At 51.1% G+C, this 12,053-nt stretch overlaps 6 protein-coding genes across 6 annotated transcripts; 2 read left to right on the top strand and 4 right to left on the bottom strand.

Annotated features, from left to right (window-relative positions):
- Positions 1-241: 241 nt before the first annotated feature.
- N7506_000980 (WD40 repeat domain-containing protein) lies at positions 242-1,479 on the bottom strand (the record flags this gene model as incomplete). Its single annotated transcript, XM_056950276.1, has 4 exons — positions 242-282; positions 333-570; positions 620-1,206; positions 1,257-1,479. 4 exons carry the CDS (start codon positions 1,477-1,479, stop codon positions 242-244), a joined length of 1,089 nt encoding a protein of 362 aa, XP_056816191.1.
- A 272-nt stretch (positions 1,480-1,751) lies between these two features.
- On the top strand, positions 1,752-2,431 carry N7506_000979 (U2 snRNP complex subunit MSL1; the record flags this gene model as incomplete). Its single annotated transcript, XM_056950275.1, has 3 exons — positions 1,752-1,825; positions 1,886-2,102; positions 2,159-2,431. The coding sequence occupies 3 exons, from the start codon at positions 1,752-1,754 to the stop codon at positions 2,429-2,431; spliced, it is 564 nt and encodes a 187-aa protein (XP_056816190.1).
- Positions 2,432-2,524: 93 nt separating this feature from the next.
- Positions 2,525-3,407, bottom strand: N7506_000978 (ATG3/ATG10 family protein; the record flags this gene model as incomplete). The annotated part of the gene is made up of 4 exons (XM_056950274.1): positions 2,525-2,698; positions 2,760-2,966; positions 3,024-3,101; positions 3,291-3,407. 4 exons carry the CDS (start codon positions 3,405-3,407, stop codon positions 2,525-2,527), a joined length of 576 nt encoding a protein of 191 aa, XP_056816189.1.
- A 1,095-nt stretch (positions 3,408-4,502) lies between these two features.
- On the top strand, positions 4,503-6,446 carry N7506_000977 (uncharacterized protein; the record flags this gene model as incomplete). Its single annotated transcript, XM_056950273.1, has 1 exon — positions 4,503-6,446. The coding sequence occupies one exon, from the start codon at positions 4,503-4,505 to the stop codon at positions 6,444-6,446; it is 1,944 nt and encodes a 647-aa protein (XP_056816188.1).
- A 993-nt stretch (positions 6,447-7,439) lies between these two features.
- On the bottom strand, positions 7,440-8,918 carry N7506_000976 (uncharacterized protein; the record flags this gene model as incomplete). The annotated part of the gene is made up of 2 exons (XM_056950272.1): positions 7,440-8,826; positions 8,896-8,918. The coding sequence occupies 2 exons, from the start codon at positions 8,916-8,918 to the stop codon at positions 7,440-7,442; spliced, it is 1,410 nt and encodes a 469-aa protein (XP_056816187.1).
- A 2,481-nt stretch (positions 8,919-11,399) lies between these two features.
- N7506_000975 (uncharacterized protein) lies at positions 11,400-11,999 on the bottom strand (the record flags this gene model as incomplete). Its single annotated transcript, XM_056950271.1, has 1 exon — positions 11,400-11,999. The coding sequence occupies one exon, from the start codon at positions 11,997-11,999 to the stop codon at positions 11,400-11,402; it is 600 nt and encodes a 199-aa protein (XP_056816186.1).
- Between the last annotated feature and the right edge of the window lie 54 nt (positions 12,000-12,053).

Below are 12,053 nucleotides of genomic sequence, written 5' to 3'. Positions count from 1 at the left end.
GCATTTTCAGCTGAATGGGTCGGCGGGTCATATTTGAAGAGAGGAGAAACCAGTCAAAGTTCAAAAAGGTTGGGAAGTCTTGTGATGCAAACAGTGAAATCCGGGGTTACGCTATTATGTCATCGACTTTCTGATTGGACGTCGTAGATCATGTACAGATTGGGTATCGTGCATGACACCTGGACAATATCTATTCAATAATTTGTTCAGAATACTCCATACAGTATGCATGCTTGCTACCTCACGCGGACCAGACCACCACACGACCGTCAACACCGCTCGCTATGATATCGTTAGTCTCGTGAAAAACCATGGAAGCGGAAGATACGTACTGCTGAAGGAGCTGACAGCCCCGTTGGACCCTTCGTGAACACGGATGGTGTTCACGGTGTTCTGGTGGGTAGACTTGAGTTTGGTGTCTGCCGAGGCCTGACCCTTGAGATCCATCTGTCGGAACATGTTCAGGGCAGACTCCTCACGGGCACCGCCGGCATCTCCGGCCTTCTTCTCCAAGGAACCGGCAAGTTGCCATCCGTTCTCGTCACCTTGGAAGCGGAAAGGCTCGCAGTCCTAGATTGAGGTCAGTATGGTTCAGCATCATGTATGTGCAGATACTCACGTGTCCAGCTGCAATAATCTCAGTCTCGCCGTTCCAGATGAGACTGTTCAGAGGCAGCAGGCGGGTGGAGATGTTCAACATGGCACGAGGTGGCTGCTCGGGAGCACTGGGGTAGACGACAGTCACGCTGCTGTCGTGTCCGGTGAAGGCAAGAGCATTGCCGCTCGGGGAGAATGCAACACCCTGGATCCAGCCAGCGGTGTCATTAAGGTATTCACCGCAGATAGTGTTGAAGGGCAGGCGCTCACCCCAAGCGCTGGGCTCGGGGCGGGTGTCGATACCCTTGATGAAGCTGGAGAAGACGCGAGCGTGGGAGTCGGTGGATCCGGCAGCCAGCAAGACGGAGTTTGGGTGCCATGCGAGAGTTGTGATGGTGCTGCGGATAGGCTTCTTGAGGTGCTTCGAGATCCACCAGTCGTTCTCCTCTTCGAAGTAACAAATAGCGATCACTCGGGCGCCGGAGCCGACGGCGAATTTCTGCTCCGAGGGCGACCAGCGCACAAAGGTTGCAGCACGATTGATTCGGAGGAGGACGAGGGTGGGCTTCCAGCCAGAGGGGGTCTGTTCCCAGACGTAGGCGTTGCGGTCTGTACAGCCCCGTTAGTAACAGAGAGACAAATTAAAGTTAAAGACCAACCCTGAGAGCAAGTAACAATGCGACCACTGTTAGGAGCAATGTCCACACTAGTAACAGTCTTCTCGTGACCCTTGAGCTCATCGCTCAGCGCAAACTTGTTGCCTGATTGTTGATACAGCTCCACATTGTTCTCCCGAGCGACAGCGAGTGTCTGCTTGTCAGTGGAGAACGAGTGGTCTGCAATTGGTGCATGGAACAGATGGTGAACTTGGGGAGAGGCCATGGTTGTAGATAGATAACGACAGGAGGATCTCTCTACCGTCGGGTGCTTGTGTATGATGCGGGACGGGGAGGGGATCAGGTCCACCTCTGGGCATGACGCCGAGTCATGAGTAAGCAAAGAGTCACATGACCAGAAGCTCCATTTTCGACCTGAGGTTTTGACCCTCTATCGACGGAGAGCGCGATTGAGCTTCAATTCCCCACACTCGATCTGTTTCCGTGGATTTTCCGAGTCTGCAGACTCTGTACCATTTCTCTCACCTCCTCAACATAATGGCCTCCAAGGCACTCCCCTCCCGCGGTGGCCCCGACAGCAAGGCCATCGCTACCGGTCCTCCCAACCAGACGTGAGTGTAAACCATTTCAGAGATCACATCCTGTCGCGTGTCGGCGCTAATTGACCTTAGTCTCTTCTGCACCAATCTACCCGACAAGCGGATCTGTAAGAATGATCTACGAACCTCGCTCTACACGCTTTTCTCCACCTACGGCACCGTGCTCGATGTCGTGGCCATGAAGACCAGCAAAATGAGGGGCCAGGCCCACATCGTGTTCAGGGATGTCCAGGCCAGCACACAAGCCCTGCGGGCCCTGCAAGGATTTGAGTTCTTTGGGAAACAAATGGTATGGATCGAGCGCCCTCCGGCGTGTATGTCAACCACTAATGCCGGCGTCTACAGAAAATTGTGTATGCCAAGGGCCAATCAAGTGTGATTGCTAAGCTCCGTGGCACTTACATCGCGCCCAAAGATACCGCAGCGGCACCCGTCTCCTCGGATCTACAAAAGTCCATCTTCAGTGGTCCTCCCGGCACACTCCCGGCACGACCGCCCACCGAGGGCGGAGAGGGACAAGGAGTCAAGCGAGCGCGCGAGGATGAAAGCGACGACGAAGAGGCCCCCATGGACGAGGACAGTGACGTGCCAATGGAAGCATCGTCCGATGAGGATTAAATCAACAACCAATCTTCTCGGAGAGGAAAGTCTTCCGAGTCTTCGCTTCGCAAATTTTCCCATTTTCCATATGCAGGACGGGCTGGTACCGAACTAAACAAAATACTCGCGTGGCACGTGCAGGTTCACGCAGTGGCCAACAAGGCCGAGCCAGATGAGGAGATATGACCCAGGAGTGACGTTCTCTGCGTCTGCGAGGTGCGCCATAGCATCGGCGGTGTTGCACGGGTGGACGAAAAAGGCCGGGGCACCAGAATCTGGATGGTACTACGAAGAAAAAGAAAAAGACGTGAGCTCTTTGTCACGAGGCTTGGAGAATGCACCTTACACCCATACTAATCCCACCCATGACACCCACACTCTTCAATTCTTGCTTGTACTGTTCCGGCACCACATACTGGTAGACCTCGTCTAGTCCGAGTGGGCCGTGGTTGTGTGACCTGAGCCCGAAGTACAACACGGGGACCTGATATGTGGAGGACAACAGTATGTCATAGTCTACCTGTAAGCTGGGCTGGGTGCGAACGAGAGCTTCCTGCGGTGAAGAGTCAGATCAAGTGGACACATCTCTTGGGGCTGAAAGTTTGCAGACCGGATCATCTTCTTGTGATCTAGGATCTGGGGTTTCCGGGCCGGAGATGTACTTGGTTACTCTGAAACCAATTCCGGGCTATAGTTCAATTGAAGTCATAGTCTCCCGTTAGTGATGGACCCTTGTAAAAGTCGATAACCACAGCAACCCGAATGTGGAAAGAAGGACGGGTGAAAAACAAAATATTAAGAACGGTGACAGCAAAAAATCATATCAATTAAGGAAGCATATAAGATTTAATGGTTCATGCATGGAGACAAGGGATACCTTTGTGAGGAGTCGAATAGACCAGCCATCTTGGGCCGAAGTGCATCGATCGGCTATAGCTTGGCATGCACCCTCAAACTCCGATGGGGTCAAGAAGGGAAACGCAGAGCATGCCATGCGGCTGGGGCTAGCTGTCAACGGAGAGGCTGAGCTCTACAGACCCGATTCCGAACAGAAAGACCTCTGTACACGCGTCGAATGTCAAATGACAGTGGCGATAGGACGATTGCGGATGTCCGGATATGGAGGGAGGAGCGGATAGGGAGAGTTGAACAATGGGGTTGTTGGGATGTACGTTGCGGATGGCACCTTGTCCCATGAGGTGCTCGAATATCAAAAGTGGTCACAGGAGTACCCAGTACTTAGTCTGTAGGTGGTATGATGTGCCAAAGGGCAAGTAGTGGGTACTTTTCTCCACCCTTCAGCTCATGTCCCGCTTGCGGGAAGTACGCGGGTGGTACCTCGCGATGCGCCCGTGCGGAGCCAATAACTTCGTGTACCAGTCAGGTACCTGGAGCTTCCTTGTTTTCCGCATGCAGGTTTTTTGTTTTATTTTCTCTCTTCTTCGTGTTCAAATGCAAGCATCTTCTGGCCCTTTGTGTCTAACGTTTAGTTGCATGTCCTTCGTGTTAGCCTCCTTATGTATCGTACGTTTCCCTCCATCCTTCTCCCCCCACTCTAATTGTTCCTTTTTCTTTCTATTTGCTTGTTTGCTTTTTTCGTTGTCTATAATCTTAATGCCGATCTGACTTATGCTCTCCCTCTATGGTTGTTGAAACCATTTACCTTGACGTAACCTCATTTCCTTCCAGCGATCCAGTCCAACCAATTCCTGCATCACCCCCAAATCTGAAACAGGAGCCCCCCAGCATCTCCGGTTAACCTGCTGAGAAACACTGATCCGCCAATCGCAAACTCAGTTCCAAACGGAGCGGGGACACGAGCTTGCTCGGATTGTGCCCTCTGTGGACAAGGGCGTGGCTTGACGTCAACAAGTCTGGGGCGCGATCTAATCTGCAAAACTCCATCTGGCTGGGAGATAACTGGCCCAGGTCAACCCCCCAGTCGTGCGGGGGACAGTGCTCGCCAGGCTGTCACCAAGCCCTTATTCAAATTGTATATCATTCTGGCCATCGTCCATGCTGCGCATGCCTTCAAACTGGTCGGAGCAAATCTGAATCCACCCGCCTTGCATCTGGCGTCTCTGAAGTCATGGGCAACTCTCAATCGAGCCTTGCCAAAGAAGACTCCCGCCGTGCCAACCGCCTCTCCAAGCCTCTCACTAAAAGATCGAGTGCTCCTCCACCTCCACCCGAGCCAGACAACTCTTCTTCCCTTGGTTCGGGTTTAATAGGTTGGCAGAACCCATGGGTTGGTCATAACATCAGCTCCCCCGTCGAGAAACGGGGCAGTTATCCCAAGAAAGCAGATATTCCCCCCACTTTATTTGAGACAGAGTCGCCCGAAGAGAGCCCCACTGCGGAGCGTTCTTTTGACTACAATCCGGTCATTGAGAGACGACGTTCGGCCCGCCCAAGGTTAATGACCGTAGGGTCTAGGAGAACGTCGTACCAGTCGGATACCTGCTCCCAAACCTCGCCTGTTTCTGAACAGCCACCGAGCCGGGCCAGTTCGACACGAACTGCCTTGCAGAGGCACAACAGTGCGGTGTATGAAAACGATGGCACATCTTCCAATACCCACTTTTTGGTTGGAAACCAAAGATTCTCATTGACGCGCCGTCGGTCCCTTTTGACGCGCCCTGGAGTGGCCACAAGAAGAACGACAGGTGCCGTTCGACGTGTTCCGTCGCCAATCGGAGAGCCTGAGTGTCAGAGTGACGATCCTGCCGAATCTGCCGAGTCTGCCGCGTTGCAGTGGCCGCTGCCTGTATCCCCGCGTTCGCCCTCGCCGGTGAGACCGCCGAGACCAACGAGCCCAACAGACACCCGGTATACTCAGCTTGGAGCACTCAAGCTGGGATCTCTACGGGTGGTGAACGGCTCGGCTTCTCCCTGTCCAAGCGATCGCACTACCTTGAGCAGTACTGCCCCGGTCTCAGGACTTGGGCTTGAGAACTTGGAAGTCACAATGCCTAGCAGAGGCACCACTCTCGATATCCCATTATTCCCTGATCTGAAAAAGTCAGACGATCTCCCAGGTAGTCCCTTCTCGTTTGAGAAATCTCCCACCATCACAGTTGCACCTAAGTCAAAGGCGATCTTCCCTACAGACGTGGACGACGAAGGAGTCGTCCTTTTTGATGATACGAGATTTCAGTTGGACAAGAGTACTGCAAGTGTTGGTGTTGCCCGCAGTACATCTCGGTCACTCAACAAGTCCGACAGCGGTTACAGCTCGGCTACCTCGGTCCACTCTATGCAACGAAGCCGAACAAAAAGCTCCACTGGCTCTCAAACATCGGTATCATGCGGAGCGGACAGCGTGAAGAACGTTTGGGTCTCCAGTGGCACTGATTCAGACCAACCTGCCACGATGGCGCAGCGTCATCTCAGCGTGCAGTCGAAACCCGAAAACTACTCTCGACTACATCTCACCGCTACGCGCTGGTATGACGCGAGTGATTCAGCACCTCTCGCTCCCTCCCGATCCCGTCGCTCGACATTGTGTGCGCCGCGATACACGGAATACTCACCGCGCGAATTCACAGTCGAAATCCGACCCAGTGGGGTTGTGTCTCCTTACCTCTCGCAGCCACAGCAACCGCACCACCAGCAAGGTTTTACTCGGGGTCCATTCTATGGCGATCGATTCTCGGTGACTTCACTCGATGGCACATCCTCTGCGGGCTCTTCTGCTACGTGGGACTCACATAGTTCTCAGCAAACGATGACGGACTCAAGTGAGCGACTTCGCAAATCGGCCTCCGAATACTGCATGCATGATGGCTTCAACCAAAAACACACCCGAAGCAAAAGCCGAACGGGCCGTGTCTGGACGAAGAAGCCCGGTGTTGAAGCTCCACCGCTGCCTACGATCTTGTCACCGGGCTACTTGCAGGATGACCTCGATCATGGGCTCAACCTTCACCTTGTGGAGTCGGAGCCTATGCGAGGCCGACCTCGGAGCCGAAGCCACGACTATCGCCGTCGAAGGCTGACCAAACCCCGCCCCCAGGCGGACACCTGCGTTTGATGAATTTATTGTTCTCTTTCCTGAATATTCATGTTTTGCCCTTTGAACATTTGTTTTCTTCGGAATCTAAAAAAGTTGCGCTTGGCGAGGTTTCGGTTTCGGGTTTCGGTGTGGAGTCTTAATAGGTATACCCTTTTGGAATTGAATGTGAATCATGTTGGGCGTTATTCATTCTTTTTACTCAAATACGGGCGTTATGTCGCAATCTCAAAAAGACTTTTCAAGCTTGTGCTCATGTGCATCTCCAATGTAGAACCCAAGTACCCCGTAGTTCGAAGGTGCATACATCCCCATGTTGCCACCGCAGATGGCTTCTTCGCTTACCTTTACTGCTTCCGATCTTGTCACTGCGTGGTGAGATGGTTGGCCAACCTTGGGAGGAATCTGAGATTCAAGTTGTTCCTACAGGTACATTATCGATTTGACGCAAGGGGGTCGTCGTTTAACATTGCATGAACATGTCGGTGTGGGTGGCTGCCAGCTCGCCTCGGTATATGACAAGTGTCCTTATGCAGGTGCATATTACCTGTCTAAGTCCACCGAGCTCCATCAAATGTCATGTCAATGTGGAGCCATTTTATATTAATTACATGGCATCTCAGCTCATCAGATACGGGATCTAACAGCGAAAATAAACGCCACCAGATCTGAGTGCAACTACCATGTGCATTAGAAAGAGCTATCCATGCAGACGCCTGCCAGATGTATGTTCAAAGTATACTGATGTCCTTGGCTGGTACCCAATATCTCAGTCGCAACTTTGATTCAGCTTTGCGAGCCTTGTGGCCCGAGACGCCGAAAATACACTTTGTTCGGCCTTGGAAGTCTTTTCGGGCTACGGTAAAAATGGGCGCATTCAGAGTATACTTTCCTCGTGCACCTGATTATGAGCCATATACATGATTAGCTTTCAAATCGCCAGCTGGGCATACTTGGCCTGCTTTCCACTGCAGAGAAAAAAGAGTAGACAAACATATTCAAATTGGGGGCCGATCACGAGAAGAATTGGAGGGGCCTTTCGAGGGACGAGATCGAGTCGAGAGAAAGTGGCATACGTCTATCCTTCAACCACGGCGTTTCCAGTGTGCTCTTTGTCTTCGTCGCTTTTTGGCAGGGACACATCTGCACTCGTTCCGTCCGAATGAGCTGCTCCACCCTGTCAGTGATCGTCCTCGACCGGGACGTCAATCGCTGCAACTCTTGCCAATGTAGTAGTGCCATATTTGTGGCAGCCTCCTCTCCAAGTGTTTCTTTGGGACCAGAGTTTGCATGCAGTTCTATATGGACTCCTTGGTGATGAAGGATCTGTGACAGCTGGCAGACCTGGTGTACCAGTGTTCCAATATCACCATTGGCATTGTAGTGCAGTTTCCCATCCAGGAGCTCGAGGGTGCTAGGGTCGCTTGTAAACAGAAGCAGTTCCTTCTTCATGTTGTGTCCGTGAGACCCCGTCCGCCTCGGCTGGGCGCTGAAGATCTTGGGCTCGGCGAACAACAATCGACGGTAAATCGTATCTTCCTCGGCCTTTTGGAATTCCTCCACAGCCCATCTCATGGCACAGGCAATGCCAAACATCCCCAAAGCAGATGTTGAGTGGGTATTGCGTGGGAAGAAATTTCCCCCGCCTTCGTATTCCTGAAGGCCAGGTGTGGTCTGCCAGACAAATCCCACTGCCCCCAAATAAAAGCGAGTTGAAAAACTGGTAAAAATCACCAGCCGCTTGCTCACTTGGCTTGGGTATGGAGCAGTATGGATTAGTGAAGCCAAATCTGTCGCCTGTATGTACCGTGCACTGGCTATGAATCCATGGAAGGAGTCTTGAGCCTGGTGAGATGTTACCATGTTCTTGGGCTTCTGAGACGGGCTTTTTGGCTGCTCGGATTCCTTTGACCTCTCAGATTGAGCTCGCTTCTTGGGCTCAATTGGCTTGTCAGTCTCATTTGGCTTCTTAGATGTATTTGACCCCTTGGACTGGGCTCGCTTGTCGGGCTCAGTTAGCTTGTCGGATTGAGATCGCTTTTTAGATTCGGCTGGCTTCTCGGACTGGTCTCGCTTCTCGGTCTCGGTGGGCTTCTCTGGCCTTGGAGTATGCTTAGACCTGGTTAGCTTGTTGACCTTTTTGATTGCTTGGGCTTCCTTGCTGGCTTGGTAGATTTGATCATTGTGGAATCCAGGCCCTCCGGACTCTCGCTCCTCTTTCGCTTTGGTGGATGTCTCGGGAAAGTAACTCTCGGTTCTGATGCTTCCCGTTCCATCTTGTTTGCACCTCTTGAGAATCCTTGATAAGCAGAACAAAAGATTTTGGGCGTGTGAAGACACGCTGCGGTAGTTGTCATTCAAATCGAAAGAGGTAGAAAGGAGGGAAAGAAAGAAGAAGAACCTTGTAATGTTGTAATGGATATCATTGGAGACTTGCTTTGGGGGAAAGGGGGAGAGATCAAGCTGCTACGTTTGCTCGGATTCCGTAGTCATCGGTGGAATCAATTACACCGATCCTTCTAACTATGGATACGGCTGGAACACTGTGTCATGGGAGCGAGACCAGTATACTTTGACATCCTACAAGGCTCCAACCCCATATCTATCTAAGCACATGTGAGTATAGAGAATAGTTTCGGGTGGATATAAGACTCACGCTGATTCATCTACCACAGTGCAGGATTACATTGTTTTGATAACGGGTGGGTGTTCATTGCGGCTCGAGTCGCATGTATAGATTCTTGTTCCAGCCGAGCACAATAAATCGATGCTTGAGCTCAGTTGGCATCTTGGCCCAGGTGGTATTCTTGGACTTGGTTGGTTTCTTGAACTGGTTGGAGCTCTTGAGTTTCCTTGCTGGCTTAATAGGCTTCAGTATTTTGAATCCTGGTCCTCTCGGAATGTCAATTCTCGTTCTTTTCGGCGGAGGGAGCAGGAGGGTAAATCTCGGTGTGTGTGTGTGTGTGCTTTTCGTGGCTTGTTTCCTTCAAGATCGTTAATGTATGGCGTAGCCAAAGCGAAAACTCATGGTAGCTGGGGCCTCCCAAGGTATGTGTTGTGCGGTGCGATTAAACAGAGAAAGAAGAAAATGAGGAAGCAAATTCTGTGGTGGGCCTGCTTCCGGGCCAGAAAGATTTTCTCAATCACACTTTGGCGACAGTCGTTGCGCATTTTCATCGCCACAAGGACTTTCGGACCTCGGTCTTGGCAAGGCCTTCCGGGAAACTTGTCTTTGACTCCTCGCAAGCGGCAAATCAAGCGCTGTTTATATAGTTATTCCATGAAGCTCTCTCGATCCCAAAGTCGAAAGTCGGAAGAAGTGGATTGAAGCGCTTCGCGTGCTCTTTGAGCTGACTATTTGTGATCAAATGATACTCGCAGCTCTGTCTCTAAAACCTTGCGAGTTATCAAGGTACTAGTATGGTACGCCGAAAGAACCACCATCAATAGTCGGAGTACAGGTATTCTCGTACGATCGGCCTGAATCTTATCCTTACCTTGGACATCGGGGAATAGACCTCGGGACCTCGGGACCTCACCTGGGCCTGGGCACCTGGGCACTTTGTGGGGGTGGGTACTTGAGGCTCTGCGGGAAAGCCGGTCCAATCACAGCCATAACATGACAACATGACGATCCGCGGACGTCAAACATTCCGAGATTAAAAGAAGCATGGGTTGTATTTTTTTATTTTATTTTTTTTTGCTAGACGAGAACATGGATTTTAACAGTGCTTGAGCCCTATCAGAAATTAATGAAAGCGAGCTGGCTCAAGATCTCGGAGGCAAAGGACCAACGCATCGCAAACGTGATTCAGTGAGATGCGTGAAGGAAGGAAGCCATGGGTATGTGTGCGAATCAAGTATCCAATAATCCACTTTATTGAATTTCTGATCAAGAAGACCTCTGGAGAAAAAAGAGAGTTGAACATGAACCTTGAGGTAACAAGTCAACCCGGAAAAAAAGAAAAAAAGTGTTAGACAGGCAGGCGAGGTAGGGCTAAGAACCTTGGGAGTAGAGAAGGATCAATATGATGAGGTTCCCTATGGAGGCTCATGTAGAATTTATGTAAGAAAGGAAGAGAGAGCTGGGAAGTAGAAGGGATGGAGCGAGCAGGAGAGCTGTGGCCCCCAACCTGACATTGCTCCGACAAAAAGAGAGGAAAAAAAGAACCCAAAACCTCCCCAGGGGACCTGTCGCCGGAATCGAACCAGGGGTCTCCTAGTAGGCAGACCAGCGATGTCAACTGAGGCCCGACGCCTACCGAAGTAGCGCAAGACCCCACTCGACCAGGCAGGCTTGGGTTAATAGTCTTGCCATCCGAGGTGGTTTTATAGTTGCTTTTGAGCTCGAATTATAGGGCAAAAAGAAAAAGGGCCCAAGCCTACCGAAATAGCACAAGACCTAACTCGACCAGGTAGATTAGGGCTGATTACTTTGCGACGCTGTATTCTCATATGGACGTCTCGCTAGCTCTTGATGCATAACTCACTAAGAACCTTTGCCCAGGATTTTTGCTTCTCTACCTTTTGTGGCTTACACAAACCCTAAAACACTGATGTGCATGCACATTAAGATTTCCTCTCAATAATTGCGACCATCATTGGAGTCTTGATCTGATAAAGAGCACGCTCATATCTATCCATGGACCTCACCATTGTCTAAGGGTGGTGGTAACCCAATCTACTCCACTGCGCCGAGAGAACGAACGTAATCATACAACATCATTCAGCTAGGAATTCCTGACATAGCCTTACACACATGGGCGCCACTCATCTTTTATCACTGACAGGACTGTAGCCACACACTGAAGGATGCATGAAAAACAAACACCGGGAGCGGTCAACTTCGGCGCCAGAGTCTTGAGTGATGAGACACTTATTTGAGAGTCTTGGGCATCAGAGGGCTGTTAATCGGCCAATGCCACGTCGTCTCCTCCTCCAGCATCATCCTATAGAACTTGGCCTATCTATCCGCTACCTCGTTCCCAGGGATTCCTCGGTATCCGGGGCTAAGGTGGAGCTCCAAGTGTACCCCCGAGCGTGCAGTATCTGCGAGAGCCTGTAAATTTTGCTCACGAGGTCTATCAAAACGCCTGCAATTTCCGTGACTCGAGCCTCTTTGTCTTCGCTCTCTTCGGGCTCCTCTCCTCGGAGGATCTGCAGCACCTGGGCGTTGTCTGTGAAAACATAAAGCTCCTTGTCCAAATGATGATGCTGAGAATCGGTGTATCGGGAAAACAAGTGAAAAAAGTTGTAGTCAACAGCACCGCGGTGCACATCCGATTCTGGCTTGGAAAATTCATCCAAGGCCGTTTCTAAAGCAAATGCTACACCAAGCATTTCGACTCGGGTTATCTCGTCGGAGTTAAAAGGAAACCATATCCCTCGCGTTTCGAAATTCGGGTGGCTACCTTTTGATCGCCAGACAACAGAGGCTGCTCCACATAGGGTGCGGATCGAGCCATCCGTAAACATGGCAAGACGCTTGGTAACTTTTGGCGGGATAGGGAGCTCGTCAATTTTCATTGCGACATTGTACGCATTCACACCGCGGTTTTTTGATATAGCTCCCATGAAGCTCGTACCTATCTCGTCTTTGATCCCTTTTACTTTGATCTTTTGGCGCTT

The sequence above is a fragment of the Penicillium brevicompactum genome (genome assembly GCF_028827555.1).
Source record: "Penicillium brevicompactum strain IBT 35665 chromosome Unknown utg000001l_segment0_segment0, whole genome shotgun sequence".
Lineage (NCBI taxonomy): Eukaryota > Fungi > Ascomycota > Eurotiomycetes > Eurotiales > Aspergillaceae > Penicillium > Penicillium brevicompactum.
The sequence above is the reverse complement of the archived record's forward strand: the minus strand, read 5'-3'. Positions and strand labels throughout refer to the sequence as shown.